This window comes from Pseudophryne corroboree, chromosome 3, assembly GCF_028390025.1.
Source record: "Pseudophryne corroboree isolate aPseCor3 chromosome 3, aPseCor3.hap2, whole genome shotgun sequence".
Taxonomy (NCBI): Eukaryota; Metazoa; Chordata; class Amphibia; order Anura; family Myobatrachidae; genus Pseudophryne; species Pseudophryne corroboree.
In genome coordinates this window covers 611,180,943-611,201,313 of record NC_086446.1, presented here as the reverse complement: position 1 = coordinate 611,201,313, position 20,371 = coordinate 611,180,943, and the positions used below count along the sequence as shown (strand labels likewise).

Below are 20,371 nucleotides of genomic sequence, written 5' to 3'. Positions count from 1 at the left end.
GGCAAGGGACCCTCAGGCGATAGCTGTGGACGCTCTAGTGACACCGTGGGTGTACCAGTCAGTTTATGTGTTCCCTCCTCTGCCTCTCGTACCAAGGGTACTGAGAATAATAAGAAAACGAGGAGTAAGAACAATACTCGTGGTTCCGGATTGGCCAAGACAAGCGTGGTAACCGGAACTTCAAGAGATGATCTCAGAGGACCCATGGCCTCTGCCGCTCAGACAGGACCTGCTGCAGCAGGGGCCCTGTCGGTTCCAAGACTTACCGCGGCTGCGTTTGACGGCATGGCGGTTAAACACCGGATCCTGAAGGAAAAGGGCATTCCGGAGGAAGTCATTCCTACGCTGATTAAAGCCAGGAAAGATGTAACTGCAAAGCATTATCACCGCATATGGCGGAAGTATGTTGCTTGGTGTGAGGCCAAAAAGGCCCCAACAGAGGAATTTCAACTAGGTCGATTTCTGCATTTCCTACAAGCAGGAGTGACTATGGGCCTGAAATTAGGCTCCATTAAGGTACAGATCTCGGCTCTGTCGATTTTCTTCCAGAAAGAACTAGCTTCACTACCTGAAGTTCAGACGTTTGTGAAAGGAGTGCTGCATATTCAGCCCCCGTTTGTGCCTCCAGTGGTACCTTGGGATCTCAACGTGGTGTTGAGTTTCTTACAATCACATTGGTTTGAGCCACTTAAAACCGTGGATCTAAAATATCTCACGTGGAAAGTGGTCATGTTATTGGCCTTGGCTTCAGCCAGGCGTGTGTCAGAATTGGCGGCTTTGTCATGTAAAAGCCCTCATCTGATTTTCCATATGGATAGGGCAGAATTGAGGACTCGTCCCCAGTTTCTTCCTAAGGTAGTATCAGCTTTTCACTTGAACCAACCTATTGTGGTGCCTGCGGCTACTAGGGACTTGGAGGATTCCAAGTTACAGGGCCTTGAAAATTTATGTTTCCAGGACGGCTAGAGTCAGGAAAACTGACTCGCTATTTATCCTGTATGCACCCAACAAACTGGGTGCTCCTGCTTCTAAGCAGACTATTGCTCGCTGGATTTGTAGCACAATTCAGCTGGCGCATTCTGCGGCTGGACTGCCGCATCCTAAATCAGTAAAAGCCCATTCCACAAGGAAGGTGGGCTCATCTTGGGCGGCTGCCCGAGGGGTCTCGGCTTTACAACTTTGCCGAGCTGCTACTTGGTCAGGGGCAAACACGTTTGCAAAATTCTACAAATTTGATACCCTGGCTGAGGAGAACCTTGAGTTCTCTCATTCGGTGCTGCAGAGTCATCCGCACTCTCCCGCCCGTTTGGGAGCTTTGGTATAATCCCCATGGTCCTTACGGAGTTCCCAGCATCAACTAGGACGTCAGAGAAAATAAGATTTTACTTACCGGTAAATCTATTTCTCGTAGTCCGTAGTGGATGCTGGGCGCCCATCCCAAGTGCGGATTGTCTGCAATACTTGTACATAGTTATTGTTGACTAAAGGGTTATTGTTGAGCCATCTGTTGAGAGGCTCAGTTGTTTTCATACTGTTAAACTGGGTATAGTATCACGAGTTATACGGTGTGATTGGTGTGGCTGGTAAGAGTCTTACCCGGGATTCAAAATCCTTCCTTATTATGTCAGCTCGTCCGGGCACAGTGTCCTAACTGAGGCTTGGAGGAGGGTCATAGTGGGAGGAGCCAGTGTACACCAGGTGACCTAAAAGCTTTCTTTAGTTGTGCCCAGTCTCCTGCGGAGCCGCTATTCCCCATGGTCCTTACGGAGTTCCCAGCATCCACTACGGACTACGAGAAATAGATTTACCGGTAAGTAAAATCTTATTTTTATATGACATAGTAGTTTACTAAGCAGGATGCGGTTTCTAATACGTATTTTAGGTTTACGCATTACCAAAGGCAACAGACTAGTAGTATTCTCCACTAGCAGCTACAGAACATCTCACACCCCTATCACCCTACAGAGACCAAGAGGAAATAATAATAATAAACAGAAAATGTCAGTGATGAGACTAATCATAGATGGATAAACTGACTGGGCATTTCTGTCCTATGGGGGAAAAAATAAAAGGATTGAGACAGCAGGCACTGAGCTCTTCTGACCATTGTGTCAGTGTACACATCCTGGAGCGTCCCAAAGCTCTCTCATGCTGGGTAAGAGTGTGACCTAGTTGGAGAAAATGCGTATAGCAATAGTTTTGTCTACAGGAATACAATTAAAAACTGAATGACAGCAGAAGATATGACTCTACTCAGGATGTAACCACAGGTGCTGGTGTTTCGCCCATGGTGCCTATCATGTAGTACAGTAAATATACAGTAGTACTCTGTGGCACACATACTGATCTAACGTCACAAGTGTTCTCTTCCTTTACAGAGCCTGGATGGATTATGGATGCAGAGTGCTAAAGGCTATGCTCTATAAAAACTGAAACATAGAAAGAGGTGTAAATTATAGTGATCAACAAATAACTATGTTGTCACTACTTTCAGCTGCCAGAGAGTGCAGTGCCAGGGAACACAGTGTAATACTGCAAAATAGGATAAAGTCGCAGTGTCCAATTGCGCAAAGCTGGCGGTCTTACCTGTAATTGCAGCTCACGGTGCTTCCATAATATAGGGCGAGAGGGAAATTTGTCTGGGGTTCATTCGTAATTAGTGAAAAGCTTAGCTATTAACTAACAACGCATCATATGTTTGTCAGTGATTACAATTCCTGGATAATTCAAATCTGATTACATGAAATAGGGAAAAAAAAGTGGGGACGAATACTTATTGCAGCAAGAGGCTTTACCCTATAGCAGCAATTTTCTCTTACACTATGGTAACGATGCAACATATGCCGCTGAACATCCTGCACTAATCTGACCATCAGGAGCTTTCCTGTGCACCTGTACGGGGAATGAAGAAACACCAGCAAGGTTGCAATGAGCCATTCTAGGCTGCACATAACAGACAAGACACTAATTCAGTCACCCTATATAAATCTTCTTGTAGCTAGGTCACAGAAAGCGATAAAAAGGATCAATTCGCAGTCCTAAAATAAATTGGTCATATAAAGCCTAGGGAATATACAATATGTATTTTCAGGGGTACTAAATGAATAGCAAAGTTAATTTAAATATTAACTTTACACAACAATTACACTTTAAAAGAGATTTCCCAAACTCCGGCGTCAAGGCATCCTAACAGTCCAGGTTTTAAGTATATCCTTGCTTGAGCATAAGGTAGCAATCAGTACCTGAGTAAATTTGATTTAACCATTTCTGCTCAGCCATGGATATTCTTAAATCCTGGACTTGTAGGAGGCCTTGAGGACAGAGATTGGAATCCACTACTTTAAGAAATGATACAACTTATTTTTCTAAAGGTTATTTTACTAGAAATGTATTGCCATGTTACATACTGAATTGGGTCAAGTGTTACCAGCACCATCAGTAAACCAGCAGAATCTTAGTTTTCATATACTTGTGCAGTTTTAATAAATAAGCACTTTTCATGTTAAACTTGCTGACAAATGGCTTTATTTTTCTTCTCTAAAGGAGAAACAGTTAAGCCAGGAAGAAATTCGCCAACGCAACTTAGGCCAGCTAGTAAAAGAGGAGAAGGAGAACTGGGACTCTGAGTATAAACCCAGGAACACCATGGAACAGTCCTACAGAAACAGCAACGCATTCTATCCACATATGACCGGCTCACAGAACTCCTTAAACTTCACTTAGACTCAATGTCATTCGTATTGTGGTTGTGTGTTTGATTACAATCCTGTTACCTCTAAATTAGTAATAGACAGGGGGAAAAAAGTTTGTACCTACTTAATGTACAGTAACTGTCTGTTTAATGTTGCAGTTAAATATAGTGCTATCGGAAAACACTGAGATGGACCTGTTTAAAAATCGATCTCAAACTTTAAAATGACATTAAGTGAAATGGAACTGCACAATGCTCTCTGCAGATCAGCAAAGGGTAAATAATCAGAACAAAGATTTTAGCACCTTACTTTCTATGGAGAAATAAAAAAACATTGTTAAAACAAAAACTCCAATACATACTGAAGTATGTAAATTGAAACCAACACACAAAAAACATATTTATAGCGCCAACATGTACTGTAGTAACGTACACAGTTCTAGTCAGGCACATTGGTTATAACTACAGTGCAGTGATGCTTGTGCTTCCTCGCTGTCACACAAAATGCTCAGTGGGAATGAGAACTATAGCTATTATTGAAAAACCTTAAAGACTTGTAACTTCTGAAAAGCTGTGTACACACTAGAGCTACGTGTGTACCAGTGACGGTGTGGCGCGATGTAACAATACATTGCACCGCTGTACACACTGCACACTCTGGTGTACAACGGCGCAACGTATCCTTACAGCATGCATGTAATTGCATGCCTCCATTCACTGCATCATCTGATGTGCAACACGAGATGGGAAGATGCGATGAATGACAGCCTTGAATGCTCAGTCACTGGTCACATACTATGTGATGCATACCATATATGGTCCGGATCAGTGTCAGAATGGTATATTGCTTAGTGTGTACCCATTACCTGTATAGATTGGTACTGTACGATTTAAAAAACAAACTTGCAACCAAGGAGGGTACTCTACTATGTTAGTATCTTTAGTTCACTTCTGCAACTGTACAAGCTTTAGTACACATGTTGATCTGTCCGGCTTAGTTAGATTGCACATCAATATTGATCTAAACCGATGCTGTGACTGTATTGCAGTGTTACTCAGCTAGTCCTTAGTGAAGCCTAACAGTGTATGTTCTTCCAGGGTTTCTCACAATCACAAGTGAAATAACTGGGATGCAGTTAACATACCGGCTGTCAGGATCCCGGCGATCAGTAGACACCGGAATCCCAACTGTAGGTGAAATGCCGACAGACGGAATCCAGAACACAGGTTACATTCCCACTTAGTTGGTGGGTCCACGTCATCAACAGAGTGGGAATATAATCTGTGGCAAGAAAAGCAAGCCACGGCACCCGTAGCGTGGCGAGCCCTCTATTCCAGCATACGGGATGCCGCTGTCGGTATAGTGATAGCCGGAATCCCGTCTGCCGGTCAAACATATGTATTCCAAAATAACAAGCACCAGCTGTAAATATTTTAAAATGTGTCAGTCAGCAATGAATACACCTGTGTGCCAGCATGGAATTTGGAAACAAGCTCTTTTAGGGTTCCTGATGGACTGGTGTTGGGAAACACTGGTGTTTATACATTGCAAAGTAAGGGGCAGATGTATTAAGCCTGGAGATGGCATAAGGAAATGATAAACCAGTGATAAGTGCAAGATGATAACGCACCAGCCAATCAGCTCCAATATGTAAATTGACAGTTAAGAACTGATTGGCTGGTGCGTTTATAACCTTGCACTTAGCACTGCTTTATCACTTCCTTATGCCTTCTCGAGGCTTAATACATCTGCCCCTAAGTGTCATAGGCACTTTGACAAAAAACACAATTAGAAAAAAATACATATATATGGTTGTAATATAAATAGATTTGAAAATGGAGACCTACTGTAATAATTACATAGTTGTCGTAATATGAATATAAGAGGGCAATTCAATTAGCAGTGAACCACAATGTGTTAGCATGCTGTTACTCCAGCACCTCGTGGCCACCAACATCAGTTTTTTTTCCCCCCTCGCCTCAGAGGGGTGTAGGAAAACCTGTCATGTTGCTGTACTGGAATTCTTGGGGCTAAGCACAGTTCAATCTAGCAACTGCTCATCCTGTGAATTGACTAATGTATAGTACTGTATGTAGGTATAAATGAAAATTACACACGTTAAAATTTTTTTGGTATTCTATTTAAAATGTGATATTTCTCAATTCTGCAATTTTATCGTAAAAAATTGTTTCAATGTATGATTATGTTACGGAACATCCACATTATTCGCTACCAAGCAGTTATTACAGCTAGAATGTGCCATTGTTGCAAATGACAAAATCAGGAGAAAACTGCAGTCTCTTAGGTTAGCTACACATAAGAACGATGTGTAGTCTGTTGATCCGGCAGGCAACAGGACCCAGCATCGGCAAGCGCTTACATACTTGCCGATGCGGGGTGGGGGTGGGTTGACTGAGGATGTTATGATGCATTTGGCAGAATGGCATGGTTAGCAAGGTCTTCTGGTTGACCCTGCAGAAGGGGCGACCAGAAGAGATTGCCAAAGACCGTGGGAGCGCACAAATCGAGCATACACACTGCCTGACACAATTTGCTCGGAAAAGACTAATCTGGCCGATATCCGCATAGTGTCCCCCCACAGTAGTAGGAGGTTGGTACGTACCCACAGTAGTAGGAGGTTGGTGCATTTACTCTCACACCAGAAGAAGCTGAAGAACATTCATACTGTATAACTAAATGGAATATGTAGGACAGCAGTGATGGATTGGAGGACAGATTTGGTCTTTTCTGTACACCTAGTAATACAATTGTCTCTTCAGGGGATATTTACATTGAGAACATAGATATGGGGAAAGGGTGGTGCAGTGCATACTAGCCCCGTACAGGAGAAGTTATCAGGACTGTGACACAGGGTCCTGACACTCACCCTCACTACATTTATCTGCTTATGTAATGTGTCCATGTGTACGGCAGCTATGCCTCCATATAGAGAATAATGACATCAATTAGTATCCATGTCTCCTCCAACTGTAGAGGCCGATACGAAGCTCCCTATGTGCACCAGCCTTAATTGTAATTTTGGCTAAACAATAACTAAAACAAAACAGACAGTAGAAGTACTTTCCAGCCTAGATGGATGTAGTTGGTCTTTGCTGTTAGACACATGGGGGTCGATTCAAAGCATCACAAATTGAATAATCCCGGGAAGGAGGTCTTGGAGCTATGTCAGTGAACGCTAGAACTTGCGTCTTAAACAGGGCGTTTAGTCATGAGAACGGGCATTCTCAGACTTAAGGGCGCTGCTGCGATGCTGTTTGCACCACACTAGGGCACAAAACAGCATCACAGACCTAGTTTTGTCTGATTTCTGTTCGCAGCCCAGGAGGGGTGCGAGCAGAAATCCAATGGTCAGACTTAACAGTGGGCTGAATTCAATTCACGTTGAATTAAATCGACCCCATGGATTACATTTCTAGGTGAATCATATTTCTGCAATTCATAAGGTCAGGGTTTACACATTGGTGACATGTCAGACATTTATGTTGACTGAGAAAAACAAAAAAGTAGTAAATTTGCATTTTGGTAAATCCATGCAACACTACAGGTGGGGCAGATCCCTAATGTGCACCTTTTCTTTGTTGTTTTGCCCTCAACTCTGAATTAGCCCCCCCAGTGCTGCATCAATATGAAGTGTACCTTAAACTCTATTTAATTAGGATAAAATGGTGTAAAAATTAAACAAAAACACCCATGTGACTTGGCTCTAAAGAAGTCCTGACCAACTTGTGGCTCTACAGCTATCCCAGCATACCCAGTAACAATTTTGCTAGTAGGCAATGCTAAAAATAGGATTTAAATTACCTACCGGTAAATCCTTTTCTTGTAGTCCGTAGAGGATACTGGGGTCCACATTAGTACAATGGGGTATAGACGGGTCCACTAGGATCCTTGGGCACTTTAAGAAATCAATAGTGTGCACTGGCTCCTCCCTCCATGCCCCTCCTACCAGACTCAGTCTAGAAACTGTGCCCAAGGAGACGAACATATCCTGAGGAAGGATGTAACAGAACAGTGGTGAGATTCGAACCAGCACACACAAACAAGAGGAAAGCCATACTAACCAACTTGAACAGCAACAGCAAAAGCTGAACCAACAACATTACTTAAAGTAAGAGTGCAGGAAAAACGAAGCACTGAGCGGGTACCCAGTATCCTCCATGGACTACGAGAAAAGGATTTACCGGTAGGTAATTAAAAAGGAGATTTATGTTAAGAACTTCCCATTGTTAAATCTTTCTGCGAGGTACACTGGATTCCACAGGGAATAACATCGGCGGGTGGCGGGGGTGGCTAGAGTAGGATCTTGATCCGAGGCACCAGCAGGCTAAAAGCTTTGACTGTTCCCAAGATGCTCAGAGCCTCATCCTCTATAACCCCGCCTCCGTGCACAGGAGCTCAGTTTTGTTAACCAGTCCAATGCAGTAGCAGGTAAAAGGAGACGACAACAGTTCGTAGCAACAGACACCACATTTTCACGACAGGAGAAGGTATCAGCGGCTAATGCCATACAAACGCCAAAGAAGCGAAGTGCGTCAGGGTGGGCGCCCTGTGGAATCCAGTGTACCTCGCAGAAAGATTTAACAAGGGTAAGTTCTTACCATAAATCTCCTTTTCTGCAGCGGGGTACACTGGTATTCCACAGGGAATAACATCGGGGATGTCCTAAAGCAGTTCCTTATGGGAAGGGACGCACTGTAACGGGCACAAGAATCCGGCGTCCAAAGGAAGCATCCTAGGAGGCAGAAGTATCAAAGGCATAGAACCTTATGAAAGTGTTCATTGAGGACCAAGTAGCCGCCCTGCACAATTGTTCAAGGGTCGCACCACGGCGGGCCACCCAAGAAGGTCCAACAGACCGAGCAGTATGGGCTTTGATGGTAGCAGGAGCTGGAAGGCCAGCATGTACATAAGCATGGGCAATCACCATTCTAATCCATCTGGACAGGGTCTGCTTGTTAGCAGGCCAGCAACATTTGTGAAAACCAACAGTACAAAGAGAATCAGACTTCCTAATGGAGGCTGTCCTCTTCACATAGATACGGAGAGACCGTACCAAATCCAAAGACCGCTCTTTGGAGGATAAATCCGGAGAGACAAAGGGCGGAACCACAATCTCTTGTTTAAGGTGGAAAGAAGACACCACCTTAGTTAGATAACCAGGGCGTGTTCGAAGAACCGCCCGGTCACGGTGAAAAATCAGATAGGGGGACCTACAAGACAAGGAGATCATTTGAGAGCTGATCCAGTGAGGCAAGCCGTCCCACTTGGCAAGAATCAGTTTCTGCAGTGGGCGGGAATGAAATTGAGCATACTCCACCATGTCGAAAGCAGACACCATGAGGCCTAGTACTTGCATCGCCGAGTGTATCGACACACACGGACGAGAGAGGAAGCAATGTATCTTGTCCTGAAGCTTCAGGACTTTCTCCTGTGACATAAACAACCTCTGGTTGTGTGTGTCCAACAACGCTCCCAAATGCACCATGCTCTGGGCAGGGACCAGGGATGAGTTCTTCCAGTTGATGAGCCACCCGTGGGTTTGCAGAAACTGGACCGTCAGATCCAAATGTCTGAGGAGAAATTCTGGGGAATTGGCCAGGATCAGCAGGTCGTCCAGATATGGCAGGATCCTGATGCCCCGACTGCGGAGTGAAGCTGTCATAACTGCCATGACCTTGGTGAAAATTTGCGGAGCCGTGGTCAGACCAAACGGTAAGGCCCGGAATTGGTAATGGAGATTGCCAATAGCAAACCACAGGTATTGCTGATGTGACATGGCAATAGGGATATGCAGGGATACCATATAGTCCCCTGGTTCCAAAGCCAGGACAATAGAGTGAAGGGTCTCCATACGAAACTTGGAGACCCTCACAAACTTGTTCAAAGATTTGAGGTTGAGAATGGTCCGAGAGGAACCATTCGGTTTGGGGACTAGGAACAGCGTTGAATAGTACCCTCTGCCCCTCTGAGCCAGATGCACCGGCACTACCACTCCGGTGTCCAGGAGGGAGTGTACCACTAAACGGAGAGTTGTTGTCTTCACCTGATCCGAAGGGATGTTCATCAGGCAACAGCGAGGAGGGAGATGTGTCTTGAAGGATATAGCGTATCCGTGAGTGCAGACTTCCCGTACCAAAGCGTCTGAAGTGGTCTTTAACCATACCTGGGTGAACTGTAGAAGTCGGCCTCCTACCCTGGGATTCCCCAGGGGGAAGCCCGCCCCGTCATGCCGCAGGCTTGTCAGATTTGGAAGCCGGCTGATGGGCAGCCCAGGCACGTTTAGGCTTGGGCTTGGTGGTTTTGGAAGTGCGAGACTGTTTCGGGTATGCCTGACCCTTTGCTTTACCTGGAGGGCGAAAGGAACGAAAGGAAGTACTCTTAGCCTTCGGGGCCGAAGGAGTAGTACTAGGTAGACATGCAGTCTTAGTAGACGCCAATCTTGTTGAGATCCTCACCAAAGAGGATGTTTCCTTTATACGGGAGCACCTCCAGGGTTTTCTTAGAGTCCAGGTCCACCGACCAGGACCGCAACCAGAGAATACGGCGAGCCAAAATGGATGTCGTAGGAGCCTTGGCTGCCAGAACACCTGCATCTGAAGCTGCTTCTTTAACGTAATGAGATGCTGTGACAATATAAGAGAGACATTGTCTGGCATGTTCAGAAAAATTGGACGGAAATTCAGCCTCTATTTCCTGAGCCCACGCCTCAATAGCTTCTGCGGCCCAAGTAGCCGCAATGGTGGGCTTATGCGTAGCCCCTGCAAGGGTATAGATAGCTTTTAAGCAGCCGTCCACACGCTTATCTGTCGGCTCCTTGAGAGAAGTGACCGCAGTGACAGGCAGAGCAGATGACACCAATAGCCAATCGATTTGCGAATCCACCGGCGGTGGCGTTCCCCAATCTTTACTCCATTCTGCCGCAAGGGGATAGCGGGCTAGCATCTTTTTGTGCGGGGTGAATTTCTTTCCTGGGTTCTCCCAGAATTCCTGACGTATGTCAACCAAGTGGTCAGAATGAGGTAAAACCAATTTAGTAACCTTCTGACGTTTGAACCTGTCCGGTTTCTTAGATGTAGTAGCAGGCTCAGGATCATCATCAATATGAAGAATGAGCCCGATAGCCTCCAATAGATCAGGAACATCCACCTGTGATACAGATTCCCCCTCAGAAACGTCATGATCAGAGTCTGTGGGGTAGGTATACACGCCATCTTCATCGGAAGAGGTATCCGGAACATGCGTGGATTGAGAGGAAGTAACAGCCCACTTAGAGAACTTCTTAGGTTTAGTCTTAGGCGGGCGAGGGTCAGGAATACGTTTATCCAAAGAGTTATTCAAGTGCTGTAACTGAGTGGACAGAGCATCTGTCCATGGCAGATTAACCGCAGGGACCATATAAGGCTGATAAGGCACAGTAGGTCCCATAGGGGGCGCAAGTCTAGTTACCAGCGTAGTTAGTAAATTAGAAAAGGCAGACCAAGGCGGGCCCTGATGTGCCCCCGTTGTTACAAACTGACTGGGGGGTACAGAACCTGAACCCTCCACAGCCATGTTATCCTCAAAAGCATCTGGGACATCATAACCGCGCACGGCGGAATCAGCCCCAGACCCATCGCCCCCTGTAGCTGACATGATATGAAAGCGTAAACCACGGGCGACACAGTACAATATCAGCAAATAGAATACCTAACACAAACCCCCCATGCAGTGTAACAGCACAAACAGAGGATTTCTGAGGTAAAATGTGACTGAAAAACAGAGTAAAAATACAAAATATGTATATCCTGTGAAATACCTATATTATCTAATAACCCTGACGCACGGAGCCCCCTCAGGTTACAGAATATAGGAATAACAGTAGGAGTGATTACACGGAGTAGAAATCACCCAGAAGCTATATACACACACACACACACACACACACACAATGCAGGAATTATGACAAACAATGAAACTGCACTGGACTAGCAATACTATTACGGAGTAAAGCTATGTATATAAAACAGATATATCAATGCACAGTAAAAATTGGATGAATATCACAGGGTACTTGTATTAAATAACCCTGAAGCATGCACTTGTTCTTAACTAACACTGTCTAAACGACAAGTAGAATATTTAAGTGTCCTGTAAATGCACAGAGCTGATGATGCAGGCGGCTTTACATCACCCAGCAGTCCCAGAATCAGCGCAGCTGTGTGTAATGGCGCCCAAATGCTAACAGGGAGTGAGGGAGACAGAGAGATGCAGCTCCAGGGCGGAAACATTTACTCTAAATGGCGCGCAGGGGCTGGGGGAGGGGCTACAGGCCAGAGTCTTCTCTCCTTGCTGGACTTCACCACCAGGTGCTGCGGGCCTTAATGAAATGGATTATAGCCTAATCCGACCTGTGCCCTTGCCCTGGTGGTCTAGTGGGGTTCCTGTACTGCCACAGTGTCCACGCCAGCGCGCGCGGCCCGCCTAATGGCCACGGCGAATCATGATTTCCAGCGGGTCCCGCCTGGGGGACCCTCTTACCTCCTCCCTGAGTGCGGCCACGCGATCCCGGAGAACTTCGGTTAGTGTGTTTGCTCTGGGTGAAGAACCGGAGCCTCCGCTGTAAGTACCCGGCAACCAGGGACGCGGGAATATACAGCGCCGCTGGGGGAGGTGATGGAACTGCAGCAGGAGATATCAGAATGATATCTAGCACTAGAGTGCCTCTGCTGCAGCCCTTGAAGTCTTCTATCTTCTTTAAAATAGCTCTTCTTAGGGCTGCTGGAGCAGCCCTGCCTGTTAGCTGCAGGCACCAACTTACAAACTGAGCTCCTGTGCACGGAGGCGGGGTTATAGCGGAGGCGGCGCTGAGCATCTTGGGAACAGTCAAAGCTTGTAGCCTGTTGGTGCCTCGGATCAAGATCCTACTCTACACCCCCCCCCCCCCCGATGTTATTCCCTGTGGAATACCAGTGTACCCCGCTGCAAAAATCCTATTTTCTCTTAAGGAGTCCACATTAGTACCATGGGGATGTACCAAAGCTCCTAAACCGGGTGGGAGAGTGCTGAGGTTCCTGCAGAACTGATTGGCCTCTGAGGACCTTCAGTTTGGTCAAAGTATCGAATTTGTAGAACTTGGCAAACGTGTTCGAACCTGACCAAGTAGCTGCTCAGCAGAGTTGTAAGCCGAGACACTCAGGGCAGGCGCCCACGAAGAACCCACCGACCTAGTAGAGTGGGCCTGTACTTTAGGAACTGGCAATCTCTATTCATCAGGTCATCCATAGACTGTCTTAAGAATTGCATCTCTTTCTCATTATGGGATAATTTAGTAGAAATAATAAGAATTTACTTACCGATAATTCTATTTCTCATAGTCCGTAGTGGATGCTGGGGACTCCGAAAGGACCATGGGGAATAGCGGCTCCGCAGGAGACTGGGCACAAAAGTAAAAAGCTTTAGGACTACCTGGTGTGCACTGGCTCCTCCCCCTATGACCCTCCTCCAAGCCTCAGTTAGGATACTGTGCCCGGACGAGCGTACACAATAAGGAAGGATTTTGAATCCCGGGTAAGACTCATACCAGCCACACCAATCACACCGTACAACTTGTGATCTGAACCCAGTTAACAGCATGATAACAGAAGGAGCCTCTGAAAAGATGGCTCACAACAACAATAACCTGATTTTTGTAACAATAACTATGTACAAGTAATGCAGACAATCCGCACTTGGGATGGGCGCCCAGCATCCACTACGGACTGTGAGAAATAGAATTATCGGTAAGTAAATTCTTATTTTCTCTAACGTCCTAGTGGATGCTGGGGACTCCGAAAGGACCATGGGGATTATACCAAAGCTCCCAAACGGGCGGGAGAGTGCGGATGACTCTGCAGCACCGAATGAGAGAACTCCAGGTCCTCCTCAGCCAGGGTATCAAATTTGTAGAATTTAGCAAACGTGTTTGCCCCTGACCAAGTAGCTGCTCGGCAAAGTTGTAAAGCCGAGACCCCTCGGGCAGCCGCCCAAGATGAGCCCACTTTCCTTGTGGAATGGGCTTTTACAGATTTTAGCTGTGGCAGGCCAGCCACAGAATGTGCAAGCTGAATTGTACTACAAATCCAACGAGCAATCGTCTGCTTAGAAGCAGGAGCACCCAGCTTGTTGGGTGCATACAGGATAAACAGCGAGTCAGATTTTCTGACTCCAGCCGTCCTGGAAACATATATTTTCAGGGCCCTGACTACGTCCAGCAACTTGGAATCCTCCAAGTCCCTAGTAGCCGCAGGCACCACAATAGGCTGGTTTAAGTGAAAAGCTGAAACCACCTTAGGGAGAAATTGAGGACGAGTCCTCAATTCTGCCCTGTCCGTATGAAAAATTAGGTAAGGGCTTTTATAGGATAAAGCCGCCAATTCTGAAACACGCCTGGCTGAAGCCAGGGCTAACAGCATTACCACTTTCCATGTGAGATATTTTAAGTCCACAGTGGTGAGTGGTTCAAACCAATGTGATTTTAGGAATCCCAAAACTACATTGAGATCCCAAGGTGCCACTGGAGGCACAAAAGGAGGCTGTATATGCAGTACTCCCTTGACAAACGTCTGAACTTCAGGAACAGAAGCTAGTTCTTTTTGGAAGAATATTGACAGGGCCGAAATTTGAACCTTAATTGACCCTAATTTGAGGCCCATAGACAGTCCTGTTTGCAGGAAATGCAGGAATCGACCCAGTTGAAATTCCTCTGTAGGGGCCTTCCTGGCCTCGCACCACGCAACATATTTACGCCAAATACGGTGATAATGTTGTACGGTCACATCCTTCCTGGCTTTGATCAGGGTAGGGATGACTTCATCCGGAATGCCTTTTTCCTTCAGGATCCGGCGTTCAACCGCCATGCCGTCAAACGCAGCCGCGGTAAGTCTTGGAACAGACATGGTCCCTGCTGGAGCAGGTCCTTTCTTAGAGGTAGAGGCCACGGGTCTTCCGTGAGCATCTCTTGAATTTCCGGGTACCAAGTCCTTCTTGGCCAATCCGGAGCCACGAGTATAGTCTTTACTCCTCTCCTTCTTATGATTCTTAGTACTTTTGGTATGAGAGGAAGAGGAGGGAACACATACACTGACTGGTACACCCACGGTGTTACCAGAGCGTCCACAGCTATTGCCTGAGGGTCCCTTGACCTGGCGCAATACCTATCCAGTTTTTTGTTGAGGCGGGACGCCATCATGTCCACCTTTGGTTTTTCCCAACGGTTTACAATCATGTGGAAGACTTCTGGGTGAAGTCCCCACTCCCCCGGGTGAAGATCGTGTCTGCTGAGGAAGTCTGCTTCCCAGTTGTCCACTCCCGGAATGAACACTGCTGACAGTGCTATCACATGATTTTCCGCCCAGCGAAGAATCCTTGCCACTTCCGTCATTGCCCTCCTGCTTCTTGTGCCGCCCTGTCTGTTTACGTGGGCGACTGCCGTGATGTTGTCCGACTGGATCAACACCGGCTGACCCTGAAGCAGAGGTCTTGCCTGACTTAGGGCATTGTAAATGGCCCTTAGTTCCAGGATAGTTATGTGAAGTGACGATTCCATGCTTGACCACAAGCCCTGGAAATTTCTTCCCTGTGTGACTGCTCCCCAGCCTCTCAGGCTGGCATCCGTGGTCACCAGGACCCAATCCTGAATGCCGTATCTGCGGCCCTCTAGGAGATGAGCACTCTGTAACCACCACAGGAGAGACACCCTTGTCCTTGGAGACAGGGTTATCCGCTGATGCATTTGAAGATGCGATCCGGACCATTTGTCCAGCAGATCCCACTGAAAAGTTCTTGCGTGGAATCTGCCGAATGGAATCGCTTCGTAAGAAGCCACCATCTTTCCCAGGACCCTTGTGCATTGATGTACTGACACTTGGCCTGGTCTTAGGAGGTTCCTGACTAGGTCGGATAACTCCCTGGCTTTCTCTTCCGGGAGAAACACCTTTTTCTGTACTGTGTCCAGAATCATTCCTAGGAACAGCAGACGTGTCGTCGGAATCAGCTGCGATTTTGGAATATTTAGAATCCATCCGTGCTGTCGTAGTACTACTTGAGATAGTGCTACTCCGACCTCTAACTGTTCCCTGGACCTTGCCCTTATCAGGAGATCGTCCAAGTAAGGGATAATTAAGACGCCTTTTCTTCGAAGAAGAATCATCATTTCGGCCATTACCTTGGTAAAGACCCGGGGTGCCGTGGACAATCCAAACGGCAGCGTCTGAAACTGATAGTGACAGTTCTGTACCACAAACCTGAGGTACCCTTGGTGAGAAGGGCAAATTGGGACATGGAGGTAAGCATCCTTGATGTCCAGAGACACCATATAGTCCCCTTCTTCCAGGTTCGCTATCACTGCTCTGAGTGACTCCATCTTGAACTTGAACCTTTTTATGTAAGTGTTCAAGGATTTCAGATTTAAAATGGGTCTCACCGAGCCGTCCGGCTTCGGTACCACAAACAGCGTGGAATAATACCCCTTTCCCTGGTGAAGGAGGGGTACCTTGATTATCACTTGCTGGGAATACAGCTTGTGAATGGCTTCCAATACCGCCTCCCTGTCGGGGAGAGATGTTGGTAAAGCAGACTTCAGGAACCGGCGAGGGGGAGACGTCTCGAATTCCAATTTGTACCCCTGAGATACTACCTGCAGGATCCAGGGGTCCACTTGCGAGTGAGCCCACTGCGCGCTGAAATTCTTGAGACGGGCCCCCACCGTGCCTGAGTCCGCTTGTAAGGCCCCAGCGTCATGCTGAGGACTTGGCAGAAGCGGGGGAGGGCTTCTGTTCGTGGGAAGAGGCTGTCTGCTGCAGTCTTTTTCCCCTTCCTCTGCCCCGGGGCAGATATGAGTGGCCTTTTGCCCGCTTGCCCTTATGGGGACGAAAGGACTGAGCCTGAAAAGACGGTATCTTTTTCTGCTGCGAGGTGACTTGGGGTAAAAAGGTGGATTTCCCAGCCGTTGCCGTGGCCACCAGGTCCGATAGACCGACCCCAAATAACTCCTCCCCTTTATACGGCAATACTTCCATATGCCGTTTGGAATCCGCATCACCTGACCACTGTCGCGTCCATAACCCTCTTCTGGCAGAAATGAACATCGCACTTACTCTTGATGCCAGAGTGCAAATATCCCTCTGTGCATCACGCATATATAGAAATGCATCCTTTAAATGCTCTATAGTCAATAATATATTGTCCCTGTCCAGGGTATCAATATTTTCAGTCAGGGAATCCGACCAAGCCACCCCAGCACTGCACATCCAGGCTGAGGCGATTGCTGGTCGCAGTTTAATACCAGTATGTGTGTATATACTTTTTAGGATATTTTCCAGCTTCCTATCAGCTGGTTCCTTGAGGGCGGCCGTATCCGGAGACGGTAACGCCACTTGTTTTGATAAGCGTGTGAGCGCCTTATCCACTCTAGGGGGTGTTTCCCAACGCGCCCTAACCTCTGGCGGGAAAGGGTATAATGCCAATAATTTTTTAGAAATTAGCAGTTTTTTATCGGGGGAAACCCACGCTTCATCACACACCTCATTTAATTCATCTGATTCAGGAAAAACTACGGGTAGTTTTTTCACACCCCACATAATACCCTTTTTTGTGGTACTTGTAGTATCAGAAATGTTCAAAACCTCCTTCATTGCCGTGATCATGTAACGTGTGGCCCTACTGGAAAATACGCTTGTTTCCTCACCGTCGACACTGGAGTCAGTGTCTGTATCGACCTGAGGTAACGGGCGTTTTATAGCCCCTGACGGTGTTTGAGACGCCTGTACAGGTATTAACTGATTTGCCGGCTGTCTCATGTCGTCAACAGTCTTTTGTAAAGTGCCGACACTATCACGTAATTCTTTCCATAAGACCATCCAGTCAGGTGTCGACTCCCTAGGGGGTGACATCACTAACACAGGCAATTGCTCCGCCTCCACATCATTTTCCTCCTCATACATGTCGACACAGCGTACCGACACACAGCACACACACAGGGAATGCTCTGATAGAGGACAGGACCCCACTAGCCCTTTGGGGAGACAGAGGGAGAGTTTGCCAGCACACACCAGAGCGCTATATATATACAGGGATAACCTTATAGAAGTGTTTTTCCCTAATATAGCTGCTGTATATATTAATATGCCAATTTAGTGCCCCCCCTCTCTTGTTTTACCCTGTTTCTGTAGTGCAGGACTGCAGGGGAGAGTCAGGGAGCCTTCCTCCAACGGAGCTGTGAGGAAAAAATGGCGCCAGTGTGCTGAGGAGATAGGCTCCGCCCCCTTCTCGGCGGCCTTTCTCCCGCTTTTTAATGGAAAAATTGGCAGGGGTTAAATGCATCCATATAGCCCAGGAGCTATATGTGATGTATTTTTTGCCAAACAAAGGTTTTTTATTGCGTCTCAGGGCACCCCCCCCAGCACCCTGCACCCTCAGTGACCGGAGTGTGAAGTGTGCTGAGAGCAATGGCGCACAGCTGCGGTGCTGTGCGCTACCTTATTGAAGACAGGACGTCTTCTGCCGCCGATTTTCCGGACCTCTTCACTCTTCTGGCTCTGTAAGGGGGCCGGCGGCGCGGCTCCGGGACCCATCCATGGCTGGGCCTGTGATCGTCCCTCTGGAGCTAATGTCCAGTAGCCTAAGAAGCCCAATCCACTCTGCACGCAGGTGAGTTCGCTTCTTCTCCCCTTAGTCCCTCGGTGCAGTGAGCCTGTTGCCAGCAGGTCTCACTGAAAATAAAAAACCTACTTTAAACTTTTACACTAAGCAGCTCAGGAGAGCCCCTTAGCCTGCACCCGTCTCGTTCGGGCACAAAAATCTAACTGAGGCTTGGAGGAGGGTCATAGGGGGAGTAGCCAGTGCACACCAGGTAGTCCTAAAGCTTTTTACTTTTCTGCCCAGTCTCCTGCGTAGCCGCTATTCCCCATGGTCCTTTCGGAGTCCCCAGCATCCACTAGGACGTTAGAGAAATTAGATATCATCCCTTTAACGGAAGCTAACCATAGGGGTTCTGCCCCACTAGCCTGAGAATGTGCACTATCCTGAGTACAGGGTAGTGAGTCTCCGGGGGAGGATAGACACTCAGCTGTGCAGGAAACAGTCCCTGGACACGGTAACGTGAAAGGACACCCACCCACCAACAGTTTAACCCACACAGAGCCCTCAGGGAGACACAGAAATTGGAGCCAGCCACACAGCGCCCTTGTAACCAAGTAAAACTTAGCTGAGTTGCCACACTAGGTCTCTTAATAGGGCTTAGTATACTACAACACTCTCCCCCTTCTAAGACCCCCTGGTACTGCTGAGGAGACATGGAGTCTCTGTGGAGGAGCTGCACTTCCCTGTGATTCCTGTCAGTGTAAACTGCAGAGGGAAAATGGCGCTGGTGAGCGGCTGGTTCCGCTCATAGTGAAGCCCCGCCCCCTTAATGGCGCTCTGCTTCCCACTTTTGTATACTGGCCTGAGGTAATTTTTATGCCTAACAGAGGGTTAAAACCCTTGTTAGGTATGATAGCCAGTGTGGGTATGCATTGGTGGCTCAGCGCACCCCTCACATCTGTGTATGTCCTCTGAGCCCCCTGGAGCGCAGCCTGCACTCAGAGCTGCGCTCCTACCCTAGTGCCGCCATTCCCGCCGGCGACCCGCTAACTGGGATGCCGGCGCTGTACTCGCCACTATTCTATCTTCTGGCTCTGTTAGGGGTGGCGGCGGGATGCGGGAGGGTACGCTTGCCGTGGTGGGGCTTGCGAATGACTCCCTCAGGAACTCAGTGTCCTGTCAGTGGAGAAACGGGACCATTAACTCTTTAGGAAGTTGGGCCGTTCACCCCTGTAAGTCCCACGAAGGAGGCAGTCTGGTGCCAATCAGACCTGCCTGAAAACAACAAACAGAAAATATATGCAGAAAACTCTTCAGGAGCTTCCCCAAGCGTGACCGGCCCCTCTGGGAACATTTTCTAAACTGAGTCTGGTAGGAGGGGCATAGAGGGAGAAGCCAGTGAACACTATTGATTTCTTTAAGTGCCCAAGGCTCCTAGTGGACCAGTCTATACCTCATGCTACTAATGTGGACCCCAGTATCCTCTAGGACGTAAGGGAAACGGTGTGTGGGCATACTGGGCTGTGTAGTTTCACAACAGCTGGAGAGCTGGGTGTGATACAGGATTCTGGTGGGCGGGATGACTGCAGTCACAACAGACACCGGCATCCCAACAATCAGAATGCAGACAGGGGACTGGGTAATTATTTTACCCCTTCCCTAACCCGCCTGGGGTAGCAGCTAGGGCTAAGATAGTGGGAGATAAGATAAGAGCTAAGATATGGGATAAGATAGTGGGGGTGGCGGCTAGGGCTATCCCTCCCCTCTATTGCTTAACCCTCCCTAACCTCGATACTTACCTTCGGGATATCTGTGGTCAGTGTTCTGGCACCCAGTCACATGACTGCCGCAATCACAACCGCATCCTGGAGAGCCACAGGTTGGCCAGCCTGCTCTAAAGTAAAGTACACAGAACTACAGTAGGACACTTATGTTTAGTCTGCACCTATATTGCCAATTACCATTAGTGAACAGACATTTTTGTCAAAATCACAACTTTCTATTATTAAATCTTGAATTGTTAACAACCATTGTTTCTTTTAAAAATAATGGTAAGACACAAA

The 20,371-nt window shown here is 47.4% G+C and overlaps 1 protein-coding gene across 1 annotated transcript in view; it reads left to right on the top strand.

The window, feature by feature from the left end:
* Nucleotides 1-5,245, top strand: part of PKD2L1 (polycystin 2 like 1, transient receptor potential cation channel) — a 154,294-nt gene extending 149,049 nt beyond the window's left edge. The window contains exon 15 of the mRNA XM_063961605.1: nucleotides 3,544-5,245. Within this exon, the coding sequence (XP_063817675.1) occupies nucleotides 3,544-3,723 (180 nt within the window). The 3' untranslated portion in view covers nucleotides 3,724-5,245. The remainder of the gene's footprint in view (nucleotides 1-3,543) is intronic.
* Nucleotides 5,246-20,371: the final 15,126 nt, after the last annotated feature.